The following is a 15,434-nucleotide window of genomic DNA, read 5'->3' as shown; positions in this document are numbered from 1 at the left end:
TTTAAATAAAAGCCAACCTTCCCCTACTCACACCTTGGCGGTGCTGACGGGAGGGGGGGGGCGGGGGGGAGGAAGCTTTAGTCACCTATTGTGGCAAAACCTTGCCGAGGCGCAAGGCCGCCCGGGGCTCTCTCCCTCGCACCCGAAACCCCGATAAGGGCCGGAGATGTCCCCTCCGAGGTCCCCGGAGGGGAGCGGGGCGAGGGGGTCGCCTCCGCGGCCGCCCAGTGTTTAAATGCCCCGCGGGGGCGGGCCGGCAGCGCAGCGCCGCCTTCCCCGCCCCGCTCAGCTGACAGCGGGGCGGTTTGCTGCGCTACCGACAGACCGACCGACCGATCGACCGCCGGAGCTGCCGATCGGTGCCCTCCCGCCCGCCGCGGCCTGCGCGCCCCCGCCGGGGATGGAGGGCGGCGCGCCGTGACCGTCCCGCGGGCGCGCCCCCGCCGCGCAGAGCCGCGCTGCCGCAGGGAGCCGCCGCCGCTGCCGCCGCCGGCGGGATGAGCGGGAGCGGCGGCCCCGGGCCCGGCGCGGCGCCCTGCCGCTTCGCCCACTACTTCGTGCTGTGCGGTATCGACGCGGAGAGCGGGCTGGAGCCCGACGAACTGGCAGGTGAGCGGCGCCGCCGCGGAGGCCTCCGCCCGTACCCGCAACCGCTGCGGGTTTTTTTTGGGATCCGCTGCTTCAAAATGTCTGCTCCCCCCACCACCGCCACCTTCCCCCCGCCTTCTCCCTGAGGAGCGGGCGACGGGGTGGGGGGAGGCGAGCCGGGAGGGAGCAACTTCGAAGGGTAAAGCATCCGCCGGGGAGCTGGCGGAGCATCCCCCGAAGGGCGGCGGGGGGGGGGGGGCGTTTGTCCGCCGGGATGCGCGCTCCCCCGCCGTTGGCCCCCGGTCCCCGGTGGTGGAAGGGGAAGGGCAGCCCTGGCCCGCCCGCGGCGGCGGGGTGCCGCTGACGGGAGAAGGGTACCGAGGGTTAGGGAATTGCAGGGAGCCGGATGGAACGGGCTTTCTGTCGGGGCAGAGGCGTTTTCTTCCCTATTTGCGCTGGAAACGAGGCGGGGGGATCTGGGAAGGAGTGAATAAATTAATGGCATCGCATCTTTAATTATGGTGCTTTATTCGTATCTTCTGTCTAGGGAGGAATAGTCTGCCTGCATCCTCCCTTCCCTCTCCACCCCCAGAAACGTTACAGAATCAAAGAACAAAATTATTACTATGGCATCTAATACGTTTTGTAAAATATTTATTTTCGGAGGGTGCTTGACTGGGTTTGAGCTGGTCGTGTTGGGAAAAGGCAGTATTCCTTCCTAAATGTCACTTGTGTTTAAATCAAAGCAATTGTTTAAGTCAGTCTTTACGCATACAATTAATAACGGGGCTTAATTGCATGGAAGCCAAACATTTCCTCACCCGGTTACGAGTTTGAAAGCACATACGTTTGCCCGTTCCTCCACGTTCGCTCTGCAGGCGCGTGAGCTGTATGTGACTGGAGCTGAAGGCAGCTGTAGCTGTCACGGTGGGCACCTCTGCCTGGCAATGGGATCCTGGCGAGGTCTCCGCTGCTATTGCATCAGGAAGTACGGCGCCTTCTGGTTGTGTAAGAGAAAGACTTGATGATCTACATCGCTGTAGATCGATGTACCCTGGTTGAAGTTCATATTTTTTGTCACCTGTAAAAGGGATGGGTACACGCACGTGACGTTCTGTGGAGCTGTATCATAAAACGGGGTACCGAAATCTTTTCCCTTTGCAGTGAGCGCGCACTGGAGGTAGCCCCAGGATCTCCAAATTGAAGCATGAGCCAAATGTGCTTTAATCTCTGTTTGCTTTTTCACACGTGCTAGTGACCGCAATTGTACGTTTTCAGTTTTGCTGCTTTTAGTAGAAAACTCCTGGCTCGTGAGCCGTCTCCCAGCTGATGGCATGCAGGGTTTGATTTGCATAGTATGACCTATGGGGGTTTCAGCTGCTTAAACTTTGAGTCATCTCCAACTCTTCTATCTGAAAACAAACTATTTTTAAAGCAGTGTTGGCTGGCAAGCTATGCCTCCCCTGATGAGTACCCAGACTTTAAAAATTGTCTTTTGCTGATTTCTGTTCTGTTTCCCAGCGAGATGCGCAGGCGTGTTCTTGGGGAGCACTGCTCAAGGACAGGCTGAGCGCGGTGGCTTCGTGCAGTGTAGTGGCTTGGAGACAGGGCTTATCTTTTATGGTCATTCAGTAGGTTTAGCTGAACTGCTTCAGCAACACTAAGAAGATTTCAAAGCTAAAGGAAGTGTCCCTCTTCGTTTTTCAGTAAAAGAAAGACATTTTGGCACACCTGGGATATGCCCATTTGTAAAATGTAATGAAACTGTGAGTGATTTCAAAGAGAAATTATCCCAAGTAGTTGTTTTTATAGCAAGTGTGGCTTCTTTTTTTATTATTTTCTCCTTCCCCTCAATCCACCCACTAGGAAATAACAAGTAGAAATATCTTTGTAACTGATTTAAACTAGGCAAGGTCCAGCAGTATGGTCTGAACATACAAAGAATTTTGGTCATGCCAAATTGGGAAGCATTCTCAATGCCAAGGAGGGGTGGGATATGATAGAGGAAGAAGCGGAGGAACAAATATGATGGGACTTAATATTGCCACTGAGCAATGTTGTATTTTTAGGGACTCGTGACAAGAGCTTTGTGCTATCAGCTGGGAGCTCAGCAGTTGAAAATGTTAGGGAGGAACAGGGAGTGCTGCGAGCCACAAATACAACGCAGCCGTGGAAGAATTAACTCTGGTTTTAGATGTAGCTGGGAAAACATTTCTGTTAAAGCTCGGGGAGTATTAATGCCACCGTAGGCAGGCAGTAGCGAGAACCCATCCAGAAATCTGTGTTACAGGTTTCAAAAAACGAGCTACTAGGATTGAATTCATTACCGGAATAGGTGGGGAGAAAGATGCTTGAGGGAACAGAAAGTCTATTGTGTCACAGGAAACCTACAAATGAAGGCTATTTCTTTCTGAAAATGGTCTTACAACATTTTGTAGAAAGAAATGATCCTGTTCTTTCAGTATTGAATTATGTAGCTGTTGATAGCTTTCCATCTTGCTAGCTTGCTTAAGGAGGTTGTTGAGGGAAGTCACGGCGTCAGTGAAAAGCTGCCGTGACTTAAGCTGCCACATGGATCATCCCCAATTTAGCAAAAAAGTAATTAAGAACCTGCTTATCTCCAAACCTGTGAGTCCCTTAGCAGCTAGTGTACACAAGCCCCTTGCTCAGGTGAGGTCAGGCCGAATGGAGCTATACTTGGGCCGAGCACAAGAGGAGCGTGAGGAGACAAGAGGAGTTCCAAGGAGTTCCAGATCCAAGAAGCTCCTCTGCTGCCCTGCAGACCCCAGGGCCTCTCCTCTGAATGGAGTGGCAGAAGTTACAAATCCTCGAGGGATTTTCAGCTTCCAGATGGATTCGCTGGTGATCAGCTGAGGCATAGACACCTTGCCGAGGCACGCGGCGTGCCGAGGGGCTGCCGGTGAGTCAGCTCCGGTGTCATCTGGAGCTCCCTGACCTGCACCCTCCCTTCGCTGGGGACAGCCTGCTGCTCACCCCGCTGCAAAGGCTTTCCTTGCCTGATGATTTAAGCCCAAAATGTCTTACTGCACAAAGCCTCTGCAGTAAGAAAAAAAAAAACAAACCACCAAACCCAAACAAAAAAGCCCCCAAACACCAAAAACCCCACTAGAACACTGAAAAAACACACCAAAAACCCCTTACCTAATGCATCAGGCATGAAGTGAAATGTTTCGATGATGCACTTGGAAGCCGGGTGAAGAACTACTTTTTTAATTCTTGTTGGCGGGTTGTTAGGTCTGTTCATGAAATGAAATCAAATCAAGATTTTAAAGTTGTAATACAGTCTTGTCGTGCTGCTAGGGAAAAGTGACTTGCTTTGTAGTTCTTGTTCCTGTGGATGCTTAGTGCTTAAAATAAATTCAGTACATGAGAGTTTTGCACCATGCAAATGTATCACTTTGCTTTTTGGGTGTGGGTTTTTTTTTTTTTTCTTTTGCATGTTTGCTATTCTCAGGTACAGATTTTCTTAAATTTTTTTTTTTTTTTTTTTTAGTTAGGAAATTGGTCCACAGCTGGCTTTTCAAAATGATTCGTTTTGGTTTTTTAAGTGAATTAATTTGGAAAAGTAAAAAGCTGTTTACCTGTTGCTTAACTTGGTAGCGTATCCAGGCATGCAGTAAAGTAATGGATGGATTATAATGCTGTCAAAACACTGGTGACACTATCACAGAGCTCTCAGTAAGGATGGGAGGAAAAAAAAAAAAATCTGTCTAGGGACTCAAAGGAGGAAACTATCTAACGATTTCTTGGTGCTTCATAGTTGGAGCGGTGAGAAAAGAAAAGCAGTGTATTTGATGTGAAATATCTTGAAAAGCATGAAAATTTCAGTATTGGTTTCTGTGCCCTGTTGAACTCCACTAAAATAGGATGACGGGAGCTTTTCTCTCCTGTTCAGGGCTAATGGAAAATACATTTCAGTTCATTTTCATCTTCGTGCCCACTTCTTTCAGGTAAAGCCATTCTGAGACTATCAGCCCTGGAATTGCATGTGCTTAAATGAACTCATTATAGTAAATATTTAACATTACATTAAACAACCCCCCCTAATTGTTCATTAAATTTTTTCTATTACATATTTTGTAATACTATATGAACTTTATAAGTGTGTGTGCAAGGCACTAGATTTTTCTGGCAGTAGCAGCTTTTACATCTTGCTTTGAGAGCATGTTCAATTTTGTAGTGTCTTGTTACAGCATCACAAACTACAATTTAGAAAAATTCAGAATACATATGACTCAAAAAGAAAACGAAACATTTTTCACTGGAGAAGTAATTTAGTGCTCTGGAGGAAAGCAGAGAGGGAATTAGGGATGGGTCTTTTGTTCCGAAGTAGAAGGACTGGACTGTGCTCCATTGAGGATGCTGTTGCTGGAGCGGTTTGGAGGGAGAGAGGAGCCAGCACAGGAACTGGGGCCTGAAGGACCACGTTGGATAATGCCTTCTGCATCTCAGAATGTGAATATTGGCAGAGTTGTGATAGCCCTCTTGCTGTGTGAAATGAAAAGTTTTATAGCTTTTTTTTCCACATATAAACCATAAAATACTACTGGAAGACTATGCTTATAGTGAGGAGACATTACAGTTATCGTATCTTGTATAGCAACATATTTTGCACTGTCTAGTTCTGGCTATTGTGTGAAAATTCCCTGTCTTATTGTCCTGGTTCAGTCTATACTTTAAAGCCGTAGAAAGCTTAATTACTCTACTTTTTGAGATTGAATTTTTTATTTTTATTTCTTTATGACCAGCAAACCTGAGAGTGCTTACTGGTCATGCTCATTGGAAATGTAGAGTGTCTTGGGGAAAACAAATATGCTTCTACCTCATGCTGTTTCCTTACAAATACAACAGAATCACAGAATGGTTTGGGTTGGAGCGGACCTTAAAGATCATCAAGTTCCAACTCCTCTGCCACAGGCAGCGACACCTCCCACTAGACCAGGTTGCTTAAAGCCCCGTCCAACCTGGCCTTGCAGCCCTCCAGGGATGGGGCATCCACACCCTCCGAGGACAACCTGTTCCAGTCTCTCACCACCCTCACAGTAAAGAATTTCTTCCTAATATATAATCTCAATCTCCCCTACTTCAGTTTAAAGCTGTTACCCCTCATCCTATCACTACACTCCCTGATAAAGGAGTCCCTCCCCATCTCTCCTGTAGGCCCCCTTCAGGTCCTGGAAGGCTGCTGTAAGGTCTCCCCAGAGCCTTCTCTTCTCCAGGCTGAACAATCCCAACTCAGCTTGTCTTCATAGGAGAGATGCTCCAGCCCTCTGATCATCCTTGCGACCCTCCTCTGGACTCACTTCAGCAGGTCCATGTCCTTATGTTGGATATCCAGATATTGGATAATATAATCCAGATATTGGTAATTAATTTCTCCCCATTGGAATGTTGCTTCAGTTCATAGCATTGAAAACCAGACACGGCGTGTTCCAGTCTGGCTAACTGTGCTTCTTATCTAGTAGGCTCTTATTTTTTTAGAAAGCTAAAAGACTTTTTCATCGCTGTGTGAGATTGGCACCTTCATGCTCACACCATGCAGAGCCTCCTCGCAGCCGGCATGGTTCTCCATAGCGCTTCCTTCATGCCAAGTCACCCTGCGGTGCCAGAGAACTTGGTGGCATTACTACAGTGCTACAACTTCTCGTGTACGTGGCTTTTCTGAAAATAAGTAATCGGTTTTTTTCCTAGTTTACTGGAAATACACTGCAAAGTTTCCCTAGACCAAGGAATATCTAAACAGTTGCGGTTCCTCTTCATGACTTACTCAGTTGCCACAAATGAAAAGTGGGCTACAGGAGCTTTGCTTTTCATTTTTAAGTAGAGTCCAGAGTTGCACAAAGCATTTTTGGAGGGACTGTCCAGATTAAGTAAGTTGGATGTGGAAGAGAGTTATACTGGTAGGGGAGAAGATGGCTTATGCCATACAACTTAACAACACTTAACTTGCTCCTCGGAAGCAGTTGTAGTAGGTTGCTTAGGATTTCTGATTATTATAGGGCTTGTGGAAGGGATGGGACTCGGGCATGTCTCCCGCCCCCTGTAAGAAGTGGTGCTCAAATGCAGCACTAAATCTTAACGACTTTTATGGCTGGAATAAGCAAGTCCCATGGATGAGGGATTCGATGGAGTAGCTGGTTTATTGAAGTAACTGTTGTTTTTTGTAACTTGTCATAATAACCAAGGAAACACTGGGTGTACATTTAGAAAACCTGTTTGATAAAAATCTAAGATGGGTTAACATTTTGTTCATGTGAAAACCAGTCTCTTGATCTTAGTCTGCATAAGTGTTGCGTTTCTAGTTAAAGGGATTATGGAGATTAATCCCTGCTTCTGTGCAACCTCAGCTCCATGCTGAAATAGAAAGAATATTTCTGCTCTCTTCTACCTCTTTAAAGGTGGTGGCATGGACAGTTGCTGTAATGGCTTATTCTTAAACGTGTATTTTTATGTATTTTTTTTTTTTTTTGCTACTGTGGAAAAATGGAATTCCATTGTAATGCTACACAGATTTTTTTTTTTTAATAGATTTCTGAATTATACATTAAAGACTTAGCTCCTGTAGGAGGATTTCTGCAGGCCAAGGAAACAGTGTTTTTTATAAAGAATTGTCAATATTATTGACAAGTTTCATCTCCAGTTACAATAACCTTTAATAAGGAGTAACTCTCTTGCTTACTTGGATAACAGACCATTTGTGGAATTGCTAATGGCTGTGAGGTATTATTATGCTTTAGTAATAGCGCTTTCATTCTCTATGTATGCTGGAGAGACACTGGATTTAAATGCTCCCCCAGCCCTGGTGTGACTATTCTGTTATACATTTGCCTTCATCTAAGATTTTTATGCTGTATTCCTTTGAAAATAAGGTATTGATTGGGTTGTAAAAACATCATTATTCCGATGAATAGCACTGACTCACTAATGCTAAACCAAAGAGAATTTCTTGTACTTTTTTTGCCAGATAAGCTGCTGTTTTAATTTCCACTTAGAAAAACTAAACCCTCTTGCAGTCTCAGAGGCTGTTTCGCTGCCAGTGGCTGTTGCAGTAACATACTCACACCATGTTCTTCTGTGCACGTGAGGGGTTTTTTTTTTCAGTGAAAATCCTAGTAACCTGTCTGTTAATATTGCAGTAGGTAGCCTTTTTCCTTCACATAGTGTCAACTGCAGTAGAAATCAAAGTGCCGGCAGGCAGAGTGGCTGAGCTGCTGTCCTTTACAAGAATGACCTAAATCCAACCCTAATCTTGTTCCTGCGCATCGGGCTTGAAGTCACCACTGGCCCCATCCTGATGGCTTAGCGGTGTGGTGGCCAGGGAGAGCTGGGGTCCCCAGGACTGCAGCTCCCTGCCTTGGGGGCTGGTGGAGCCCAGGACCTGCCCTGGGTGAGGAGCACTGAAAGGCAAACCTGGGAACGTCCTGCAGAGCGCGGCAGTGCCGGATCAGGCCTCGTCGTGCTGGGTCTTGGTGGGGAGCGTGAGGAGAGATGATGTTTTTGAGCCAAGATCAAAGGTGAAGGTCCCCTTTGCCAGCGGAGAGGCTCCTGTGTGGATGCCCACGTCCGTGGTGCTCCTGAGAGTGCCGGAGGATGACGGCATCTGGAGGAAAGCGATACCCTCCCTTCTGCGAATGGGAGAGCAGAAACCGTAAATATGTCAGAAGTGCTCAAGGCAGTGCGTGACTGTAGTATTGATTTCTCTGCTCAGCTGTGTGCCTGCGAAGCCTTTCTGTCCTCGCCAGAGTGATTTCCCAGGGCTGCGGGAGCTGTGCCAGCGCCCTGACGCCCTGCCCACAGCTCTCCTGTGCCGGCGCGGAGCTCGCCGGAGGAATACCTCCAAAATGAGCTGCTTCAGGAGAGGCCGAGATGCACGCAAGCCAGCAGTACAGGGGTGTCGGGGCTCTCTTGCCCGCCTTCTTTCACCTGCTTGTCACGGACTGATCAAGTTGTCCTTGATGCCAGCTCGTCCCTGAAAGATGCTGGCAAACGTACAGCCCGCAAAGCCCCCGCGTGGGCTGATGCTGGGTACGTGGCTGGCACGCTGCTCCCCGCTGCAGCTGCTCGTCTGCTGCAATGAGGGCTGGACTTGACAAGAAATATGAATGAAGTGGGGGCAAAAAACAAACAAACCAACCAACCAACCAGCGTGTGCCCTTTGATCCAATTAATGCTGTGGTGTTTGCCTGGTGCTATTTGAGATCGTGTAGGAACCACTTACATACCTGGGTAGAAGATTACAAGTAGCTTGTTCAGCCTTATCTGGTGGGTATAGAGAGGAACTGTAGCAGTCAAATGCACGAACCTTCATAAAGTTTGTGAATGTAAATAACCTACAGTTTTTAATATTTTTTTTTTCATTATCTACCTCTTAACCAGAAAATGGTAAAAAATATGTATGGTAGGTAAAGTTACATCAAGGAAATGCGAATTTGATCAGGAAACAGTAGCCTTTGCTGTGATATTTTGGTTACATTAGCCATATAGATAATCTCAAAAGAAATTAGGGAAGAAATGGTGATGGATCATCACAATAAAAGACACATACCGGGGAGGAGCATGAGTGACAGACTGCTGAGGTGTCAGATACTGGCATGGCTGGAAGAAGCTTCTGTTACATTATCAATATGAAAGTATAAACAACTCAATTTGTGCTCCTTGCTTGGAGTTAAAGACAGTTTTACTCAACGGTCTGATCATTACATCTTAACTGAGAGCTTTCTCATTAGGGTGTCCTAGGCTTGATGAAGGTGCCTGGCTGAAAATGTGAAGCTGTGCTCCTTCAGGGTGTGGGGTTTTGCTTCTTCCACCTTCTTCCACCCACCAACCCAATCCATGTAAAATAATGTTAAAACATCCAAACAGATGCTTAAAGGGTGAAATGGAAAGAGTATTCCCTTGCTAATACATACTCCATGTAGTCCTGAAGGACTTTGATAGATCTCAGTGACCTGCTTTGAGTGATGGTACAAAAATTAACTCTTACTAGAATATAATGTTGGGGTGTGTGTGTTTGGTTTTGGTGGATTTGTAAAGAAAACTTGTTCTCTTACTGGAGAACAACCTTCACAATTTCATACAAAAACATCAGCAGTTCTTGTTTTGTGTTTAGAGGCACTGTTTAAATATGTCAGTCTTGGAGACTGAGATTCCCCATTACCTCCTTGGAGCATGAACTTGGTTTTGCTTTACAGTCGTTTTATTAATCAAATTGCAATAATAATTCTGGGGCCTAGTACCAATTTATTTATTTATTTTTTAAACAAGCTGTGTAGCAAATGGAATCAAACCGTGCTTTGGAGCTGCGTGAGTGGTAGGTTATACAGCATAAAAGCTGGAAGAATTCTCTGTCCACCCCCTTCTTGGTATTCCCTTGTCATGTTAAAGACTAACATGTAGAAGGCTAAGGGGGCTTAATCTGGAACACCATTCTGTGTAAACAATGACAGGATTAAAAAAAAAAAAAAAGCAAAGCTCAACTGTCATGGGTGTGTAGTGGCTGCTGCTTTTCATGGATGACTGAAATTATTTGTATAAATTTGCATTTCCCCCTTAGCATCTCTATAAACCTATGCTCATTTCCATGCATAGCTATTTTCAGTGCAAACTGATTGGCATGCACTGGCATGCGGCGTAACGCAACGTTACCTGCGCTAGCAGCAGCTATAGTTACAAGGAAAAAGCGAGTGTCACCACGGATGCTCCTTACACCGGGGCTGCCCAGGTGTAAGAGTCTCTTGTGTCTGAAAGACAAGAGAGCTGAGCTCTTTGTCATGAAACGATGAAACAAAGCGCTCGCTTAAGTGGTAATTTCCCAATGAAATATTGATCAAATGGGCCAAGCAGTCTGCTTTGGACTGACTGATGTTCGGGATGCGGCTGGAGCCTGCTGGGAGAGGAGGATGCTGCCACGGTCCAAATAGGTATCACTTATGCTGACTTTTGATGTCTGACAGGTTCTGGTTCTCCAGGTTCTCACTGGCCTGGGGACTATCTGGGGGGTCCAAATCCCCGATTTAGGAGCCCACCTCTCCTGCTTTTTGTCCAGGTTGCTGCTGAGATGAATCCAGTCAGATGGTGTAAATACCTTCTGGTGAGCCTTCTGGTCTCCCGTGAGATGCTCAGGAAAGAGGATTGAGATTTATTTTTTAAAAAATTCAAACTATGAAGTATTTGAGCAAAGAATGCAATAAACAATTGAGTAAATATTTGGCTTTCCATTGGTGAGGGAGGGGAGGATTTGCTGATTAGTTAGTTATTCACGCAATACTATTTTTCCATCAGTATTCCCACTTGGTATTCTTGTTTGCTTTATGCTGCGCAATACTCTGATATGAATTTAAAATTAAGAACAATTTTATGCTTAAAAACAAAACAACAGCTCTGTTAGCACAGACTTTCTCTCGGCTGTGATGCTGGCTGATGTGGGGGAGATGAAGGGCTGTTGCATAGTTTCTAGACTGGGGACTGTTTGTAACGTAGATGTTGTGCTTTCTCATTTTGTTTATTATTCCCGTGTAATAATTTGTAAATACACAGCACCAAGTATCTGGGGCAAAATTCTCACATTTTATTCAAAAAAAACCCCAACCCAGACCACTCCTACCACCACCACCCCCCTCCCAAAACAGCCCAAACCCTAACATTTTGTGTAATCATATGAAGGTGAAATAGCTGGTCATGACTCACAAGGCTTGAAAACAGCCAGGTGCTTTGTAAAGCAGCTGATGGTGGATGTATGCTCTGTCACGGAGCTTTGAAGGGTGTGTTCTCCTGGTTTTCCTTGTAAACACTTGAAGAATGTCAAGGCCAGGAGGAATGGTACTGTGGTGTCTCTAATGCGCCCCTTCTCGGGCTGTCAACCTTTGTCTCTAATGACTATTGTTATGTAACTATTAAGGGAGAACATTTATCTCTGGAAATCAGGATAGCGGCTATTCGGCACAGATGAATTAGTTGTTTAGCCTTTTCCCAAGATGATGCTATTCAAGATAGGTTTGTCTGTCTAGCATTTGCAAATAAGTTCACTCTTCCTGACTTCACCGAGTGTGATAGCAGATGTTTTATGAGTCCCTTAAATCAAGCAGGGATGTGTAGTGTAGTGTTTCTGTCTCAAATTGAGGAATGACTAAGAACTAAAGAATCCCAGTGTAAGGAATGCTGTTAAGTAATCATATTTTCACGTATAAATATGAACATCTGCATAGGGTGAGGCAGCTGTAGCTGTGGTCTGCTGTTGTACTTAGCAAAAGGGGAATGGTGATGGGAGATGTCGACTTGCACAATAGCGGTTCTGGTTAATAACTTACTGTCGTTTCTATGCCTGTGTCTTTGTTTTCTTTCTTCATGGAGCTGCCTGCAGGGTGGTGAACTGGGAGGGGAAAGAAAGAGCCCTGTTGAAAATTGCTCAGTCTAACACACTTTAAAAAAAACACAACACCCCCCCTCTAGCTTAATGTCGGCTGAACTTCCCATGAAAACTCTGCCTTAATGAGCTCGGACCCCTCAGCCCTGCTTTGTCCTGGTCAGCAGGTGAGAAAGAGCTGAGGTCCCCAGCGCGGGTGCCCTGGCTGTGACCCAGGGGCTTGGGGCCCTGATTAGTTCAGCTCTTGTGCTTTCGGCGGGAGTTAGAATGAGAAAACATCTTGTCTTGGGGCCTGGATGCATTCATGCTCCTTGCCTGCAGGTCTGTGCTGGCACTGGAAGAGGCATTTGTCCAGGAGCTGGGGAGAAAAGGCACAGGTTTAAGTCTGTCCTAGAGCTGAGAATGAATTGCTCAGAGCAGCTCTCGCAGTGGAGTGTCCAAGATGTATCATATTTGGTAGTGGTGCCAAGCTGAAAACTATTTGCAATGCAAAATCTGTCTTGGGTTTCAGTTATTGGTTAATATTTTGTCAGCACTTCGTGGCAATGACTTCTGACTGTGTCCCAGCATCGCTCATGGTGCACTGAATAGCTCAAAAGGGAAGCTGACGCTAAGCAGGAGACCATCTGTGTTGTTAATAGTGTAGTGTTATCACACTCAGAACTCAGGCTTGTGTGATTGATAATGTGATCTCACTAGACCTGTTTCCTCTCTTTATAAAAAAAAGTAAAAAAAAAAAAAAAAAAAAAAAACCAAACAAAAAAAAAAAACAACAAAAAAACAACTACCCCCAAGACAATCTGTACCCTTATCTACCAACTTCTGAGCCCATAGGTCAACTTAATTTTGTCAGAGGTGAAATTGAAAAGATATGAGACTTTTTTTTTGTGTGTGTGAAGTCCCTGCAGCTACAGCAGAGATCCTAATTAACCTTCCAATAATACAAAGGCTGCAGCAGGAAAAGCAACAGCACTTTGTAAAGCAAGAGAGGCCCCTCCACGTGGGTATCCTGGCAGGCTAATTGGCAGCCGCATAGCTGGGATGTGAGCAGAGCGTGCATTGCCTCCTGCCCATCTGGTGGGATGGGGGATGAAGGGTAACTCGTGGTACTGAGGGGGGAGGAGGGAAGATCAGAGCTAACAGGTTTGTGTGAGCAAAAGGAGCTGCAGATGAGGGGACTGTGATTTCTGTCCCTGCCTCCCGTCACGTAACTCCTAGCGCTCTTCACCCATACCTGTGAAAGCATACAGCTGCTGTAATGCCATCTGCCTTAGTCTTTCCTTCTCGGTCTCTAATGAAGTGTACTTGTTAAGGGAGCAATTCTGCTACAGCTCCTACAATGTGATAACAGGAGGTGGGAGCAAAGCTACGTTTGGCAATAAAAAACAATGAAAGGATGGCTGTTTCCTGGTCCAAGACCTTCCTCAAGCTCAATGAAAGGATGTAGGAGCTTGGCTGTGTTAGTGCTATTGGATCGAAGAGATGTGTCTATGGAAAATGCACTGAATGGGAAATACAGCAGCATATTGTGCTGGGGAAGGGGGTTCTCTACTTTCTTTTTCCTTCTTAATCTTCCCCCTTCCCACATTTAAAAACAAGCCAGCTCATCCTCATACATTATTGTTTTAAAAAGCTATTCTGACCTTTCTGATAATATTGTTAAGAACAAAGAATTATATTCTGAAGTATTAAAGTGCTAATGATGCATAAGGAGTCATAAAAATGTATTAAGTGCATTAAATTTTGAGTAACTCCAGTAAAAGGCACTGCAAGGGATGGCTAATCACTCTGCATTTATGAGTTGTCTTGGAAGTAAATGGCAATATTCAGCTGAATGTGTCCACTGAAATGGCCTAGAAGGAGATGGCATTGAGTTGCAGTGTGGTGGAAGGTTGGCAATCCACGCTTGATTAATCTGCTCATACCAAAGTGGCATCGCTCCATGCTTCCAGCAGCCTTGTAATAGATGAGTGCATTAATGAGCCCTTGGGTAACAGAGACTACGCCCAGGGGCCAGGGGGGAAATCAGAAAGGATAAACGTTGCTGACTCAGTTTCTCTTTCTTACGTTACTTCTCCATATTTTTTCCAAGCAGCGCTTAAGTGATTCCATGCTAAAGTGAGCATTTTAAAATGCCTCTCTGCATCATTAACAGCAGCGGATCTGTTTTGTGTGGGTTTGACTGGCTGGGTTATTTCAGCCTTTTTGTTTCCCTCAACTTTCTCCACCTGAAAAATGTTGCGATCGTCAGATGTGAAAGACTGACTCTTGGTTAGTTTCTGCTAGGCTATGCTGAGTCTTAGTACGTTAGAGAGAGGTTGGGGCCAAACCTCCCTCAGGGCCAGCCAAGTGCTCTGCTGAGCCATCTTCTTCTTTTGAGCGGATTCAATTAACTGGTTGGTAAAAGTGTGTAGAGGTCTCGGAGGGCTGATGATAATTTGCGGTCCAGAAAGTTTGGGAATTATTCTAGACTTAAGAGAAGCTGTTTCAGGAGGCTACTTAGCTTTGGCAGGGTTGATTGTCTTTTTTTCTCTTCCTGAATATGTTTAATAAAAAAGGGATTGCAGCTAAACTTAAGCAAACTCTCGGATGCAGGACTTAAATTTCTGGTTTGCTCTCTTGCGGTGGCTTACTGATAATTGTCTTGCTAATGCATTTAAAAATGTATTATCTGGTTTATTTTGTGGGAGGTCATCGGTCTCACAATACTGTATAAAACTGAAACCAAATCCTCCTGTCTGCAGCTGCAGCGTTAAATAGAGCATCATTGTCATGTGGTAAGCATGGCTGTCAAAACACTTTGGGCAAAGTCGGTAACATGAACAGTTCCTCTACGTTAAATATTTATAGAAGAAAATGCAAACTCAGAAGGTTGCCAGCAGACAGACGTACTGCTTAAATACATTGTTGTGTTGGCGAGAGCATGAATCTTTGCGCTGCCGCTTTAGGAAGAAGACAGTGAGATGTTTCTTCTTGCTCATGGGCTCAATGGTGCTCTTTTTCTGCACATAAACATATTTTCAAAGGAACTGGAAGTTTGAAACATCTGATGAAAAACAACAGTTGTACATAAGAGATTTGCCAGCCAGCGGCCCCCAAAATGGTCTGTTCTCTTTGCCCACTGGTCTTCTGCTATAAAACTCATAGCAAAAGCTCCACACAGGCCCCCTCTTGCACGCCTAGCCTCAAGGGCCGGCCTGTCTTTATTTCAGGTCCTCTGGTGGTGAACTACAAGCCGCGAGATACTGAGGAGAAAACCATGTAATTAAATCTGGCACTGTAGTATAATAAATCTTCGTTGTATTCTTTAGCTTTCTAGACGCCTTTCGAGCAATACACAATGGCTGTGATTAATGACTATTGTATTGTTTTAAATAATAAGCTTGAGCCTTCAGATAGGTGACATAATTTAGGCGTAATGAGCATCAGCTTCATGTGTTTGATCTCAACGCTTTGAATTTCA

General features: G+C 45.4%; 1 protein-coding gene across 4 annotated transcripts in view; it reads left to right on the top strand.

Annotated features, from left to right (window-relative positions):
* Positions 1 to 497: 497 nt before the first annotated feature.
* Positions 498 to 15,434, top strand: part of DENND5B (DENN domain containing 5B) — a 123,182-nt gene continuing 108,245 nt past the window's right edge. For all 4 annotated transcript variants that reach the window (XM_074144611.1, XM_074144610.1, XM_074144609.1 and 1 more), the window contains exon 1: positions 498 to 609. In XM_074144611.1, the coding sequence (XP_074000712.1) occupies positions 498 to 609 (112 nt within the window). The remainder of the gene's footprint in view (positions 610 to 15,434) is intronic.

The sequence above is a fragment of the Numenius arquata genome, chromosome 2, assembly GCF_964106895.1.
Source record: "Numenius arquata chromosome 2, bNumArq3.hap1.1, whole genome shotgun sequence".
Lineage (NCBI taxonomy): Eukaryota > Metazoa > Chordata > Aves > Charadriiformes > Scolopacidae > Numenius > Numenius arquata.
Note: the sequence above shows the minus strand (reverse complement) of the source record. Positions and strands in the feature narration are given on the sequence as shown.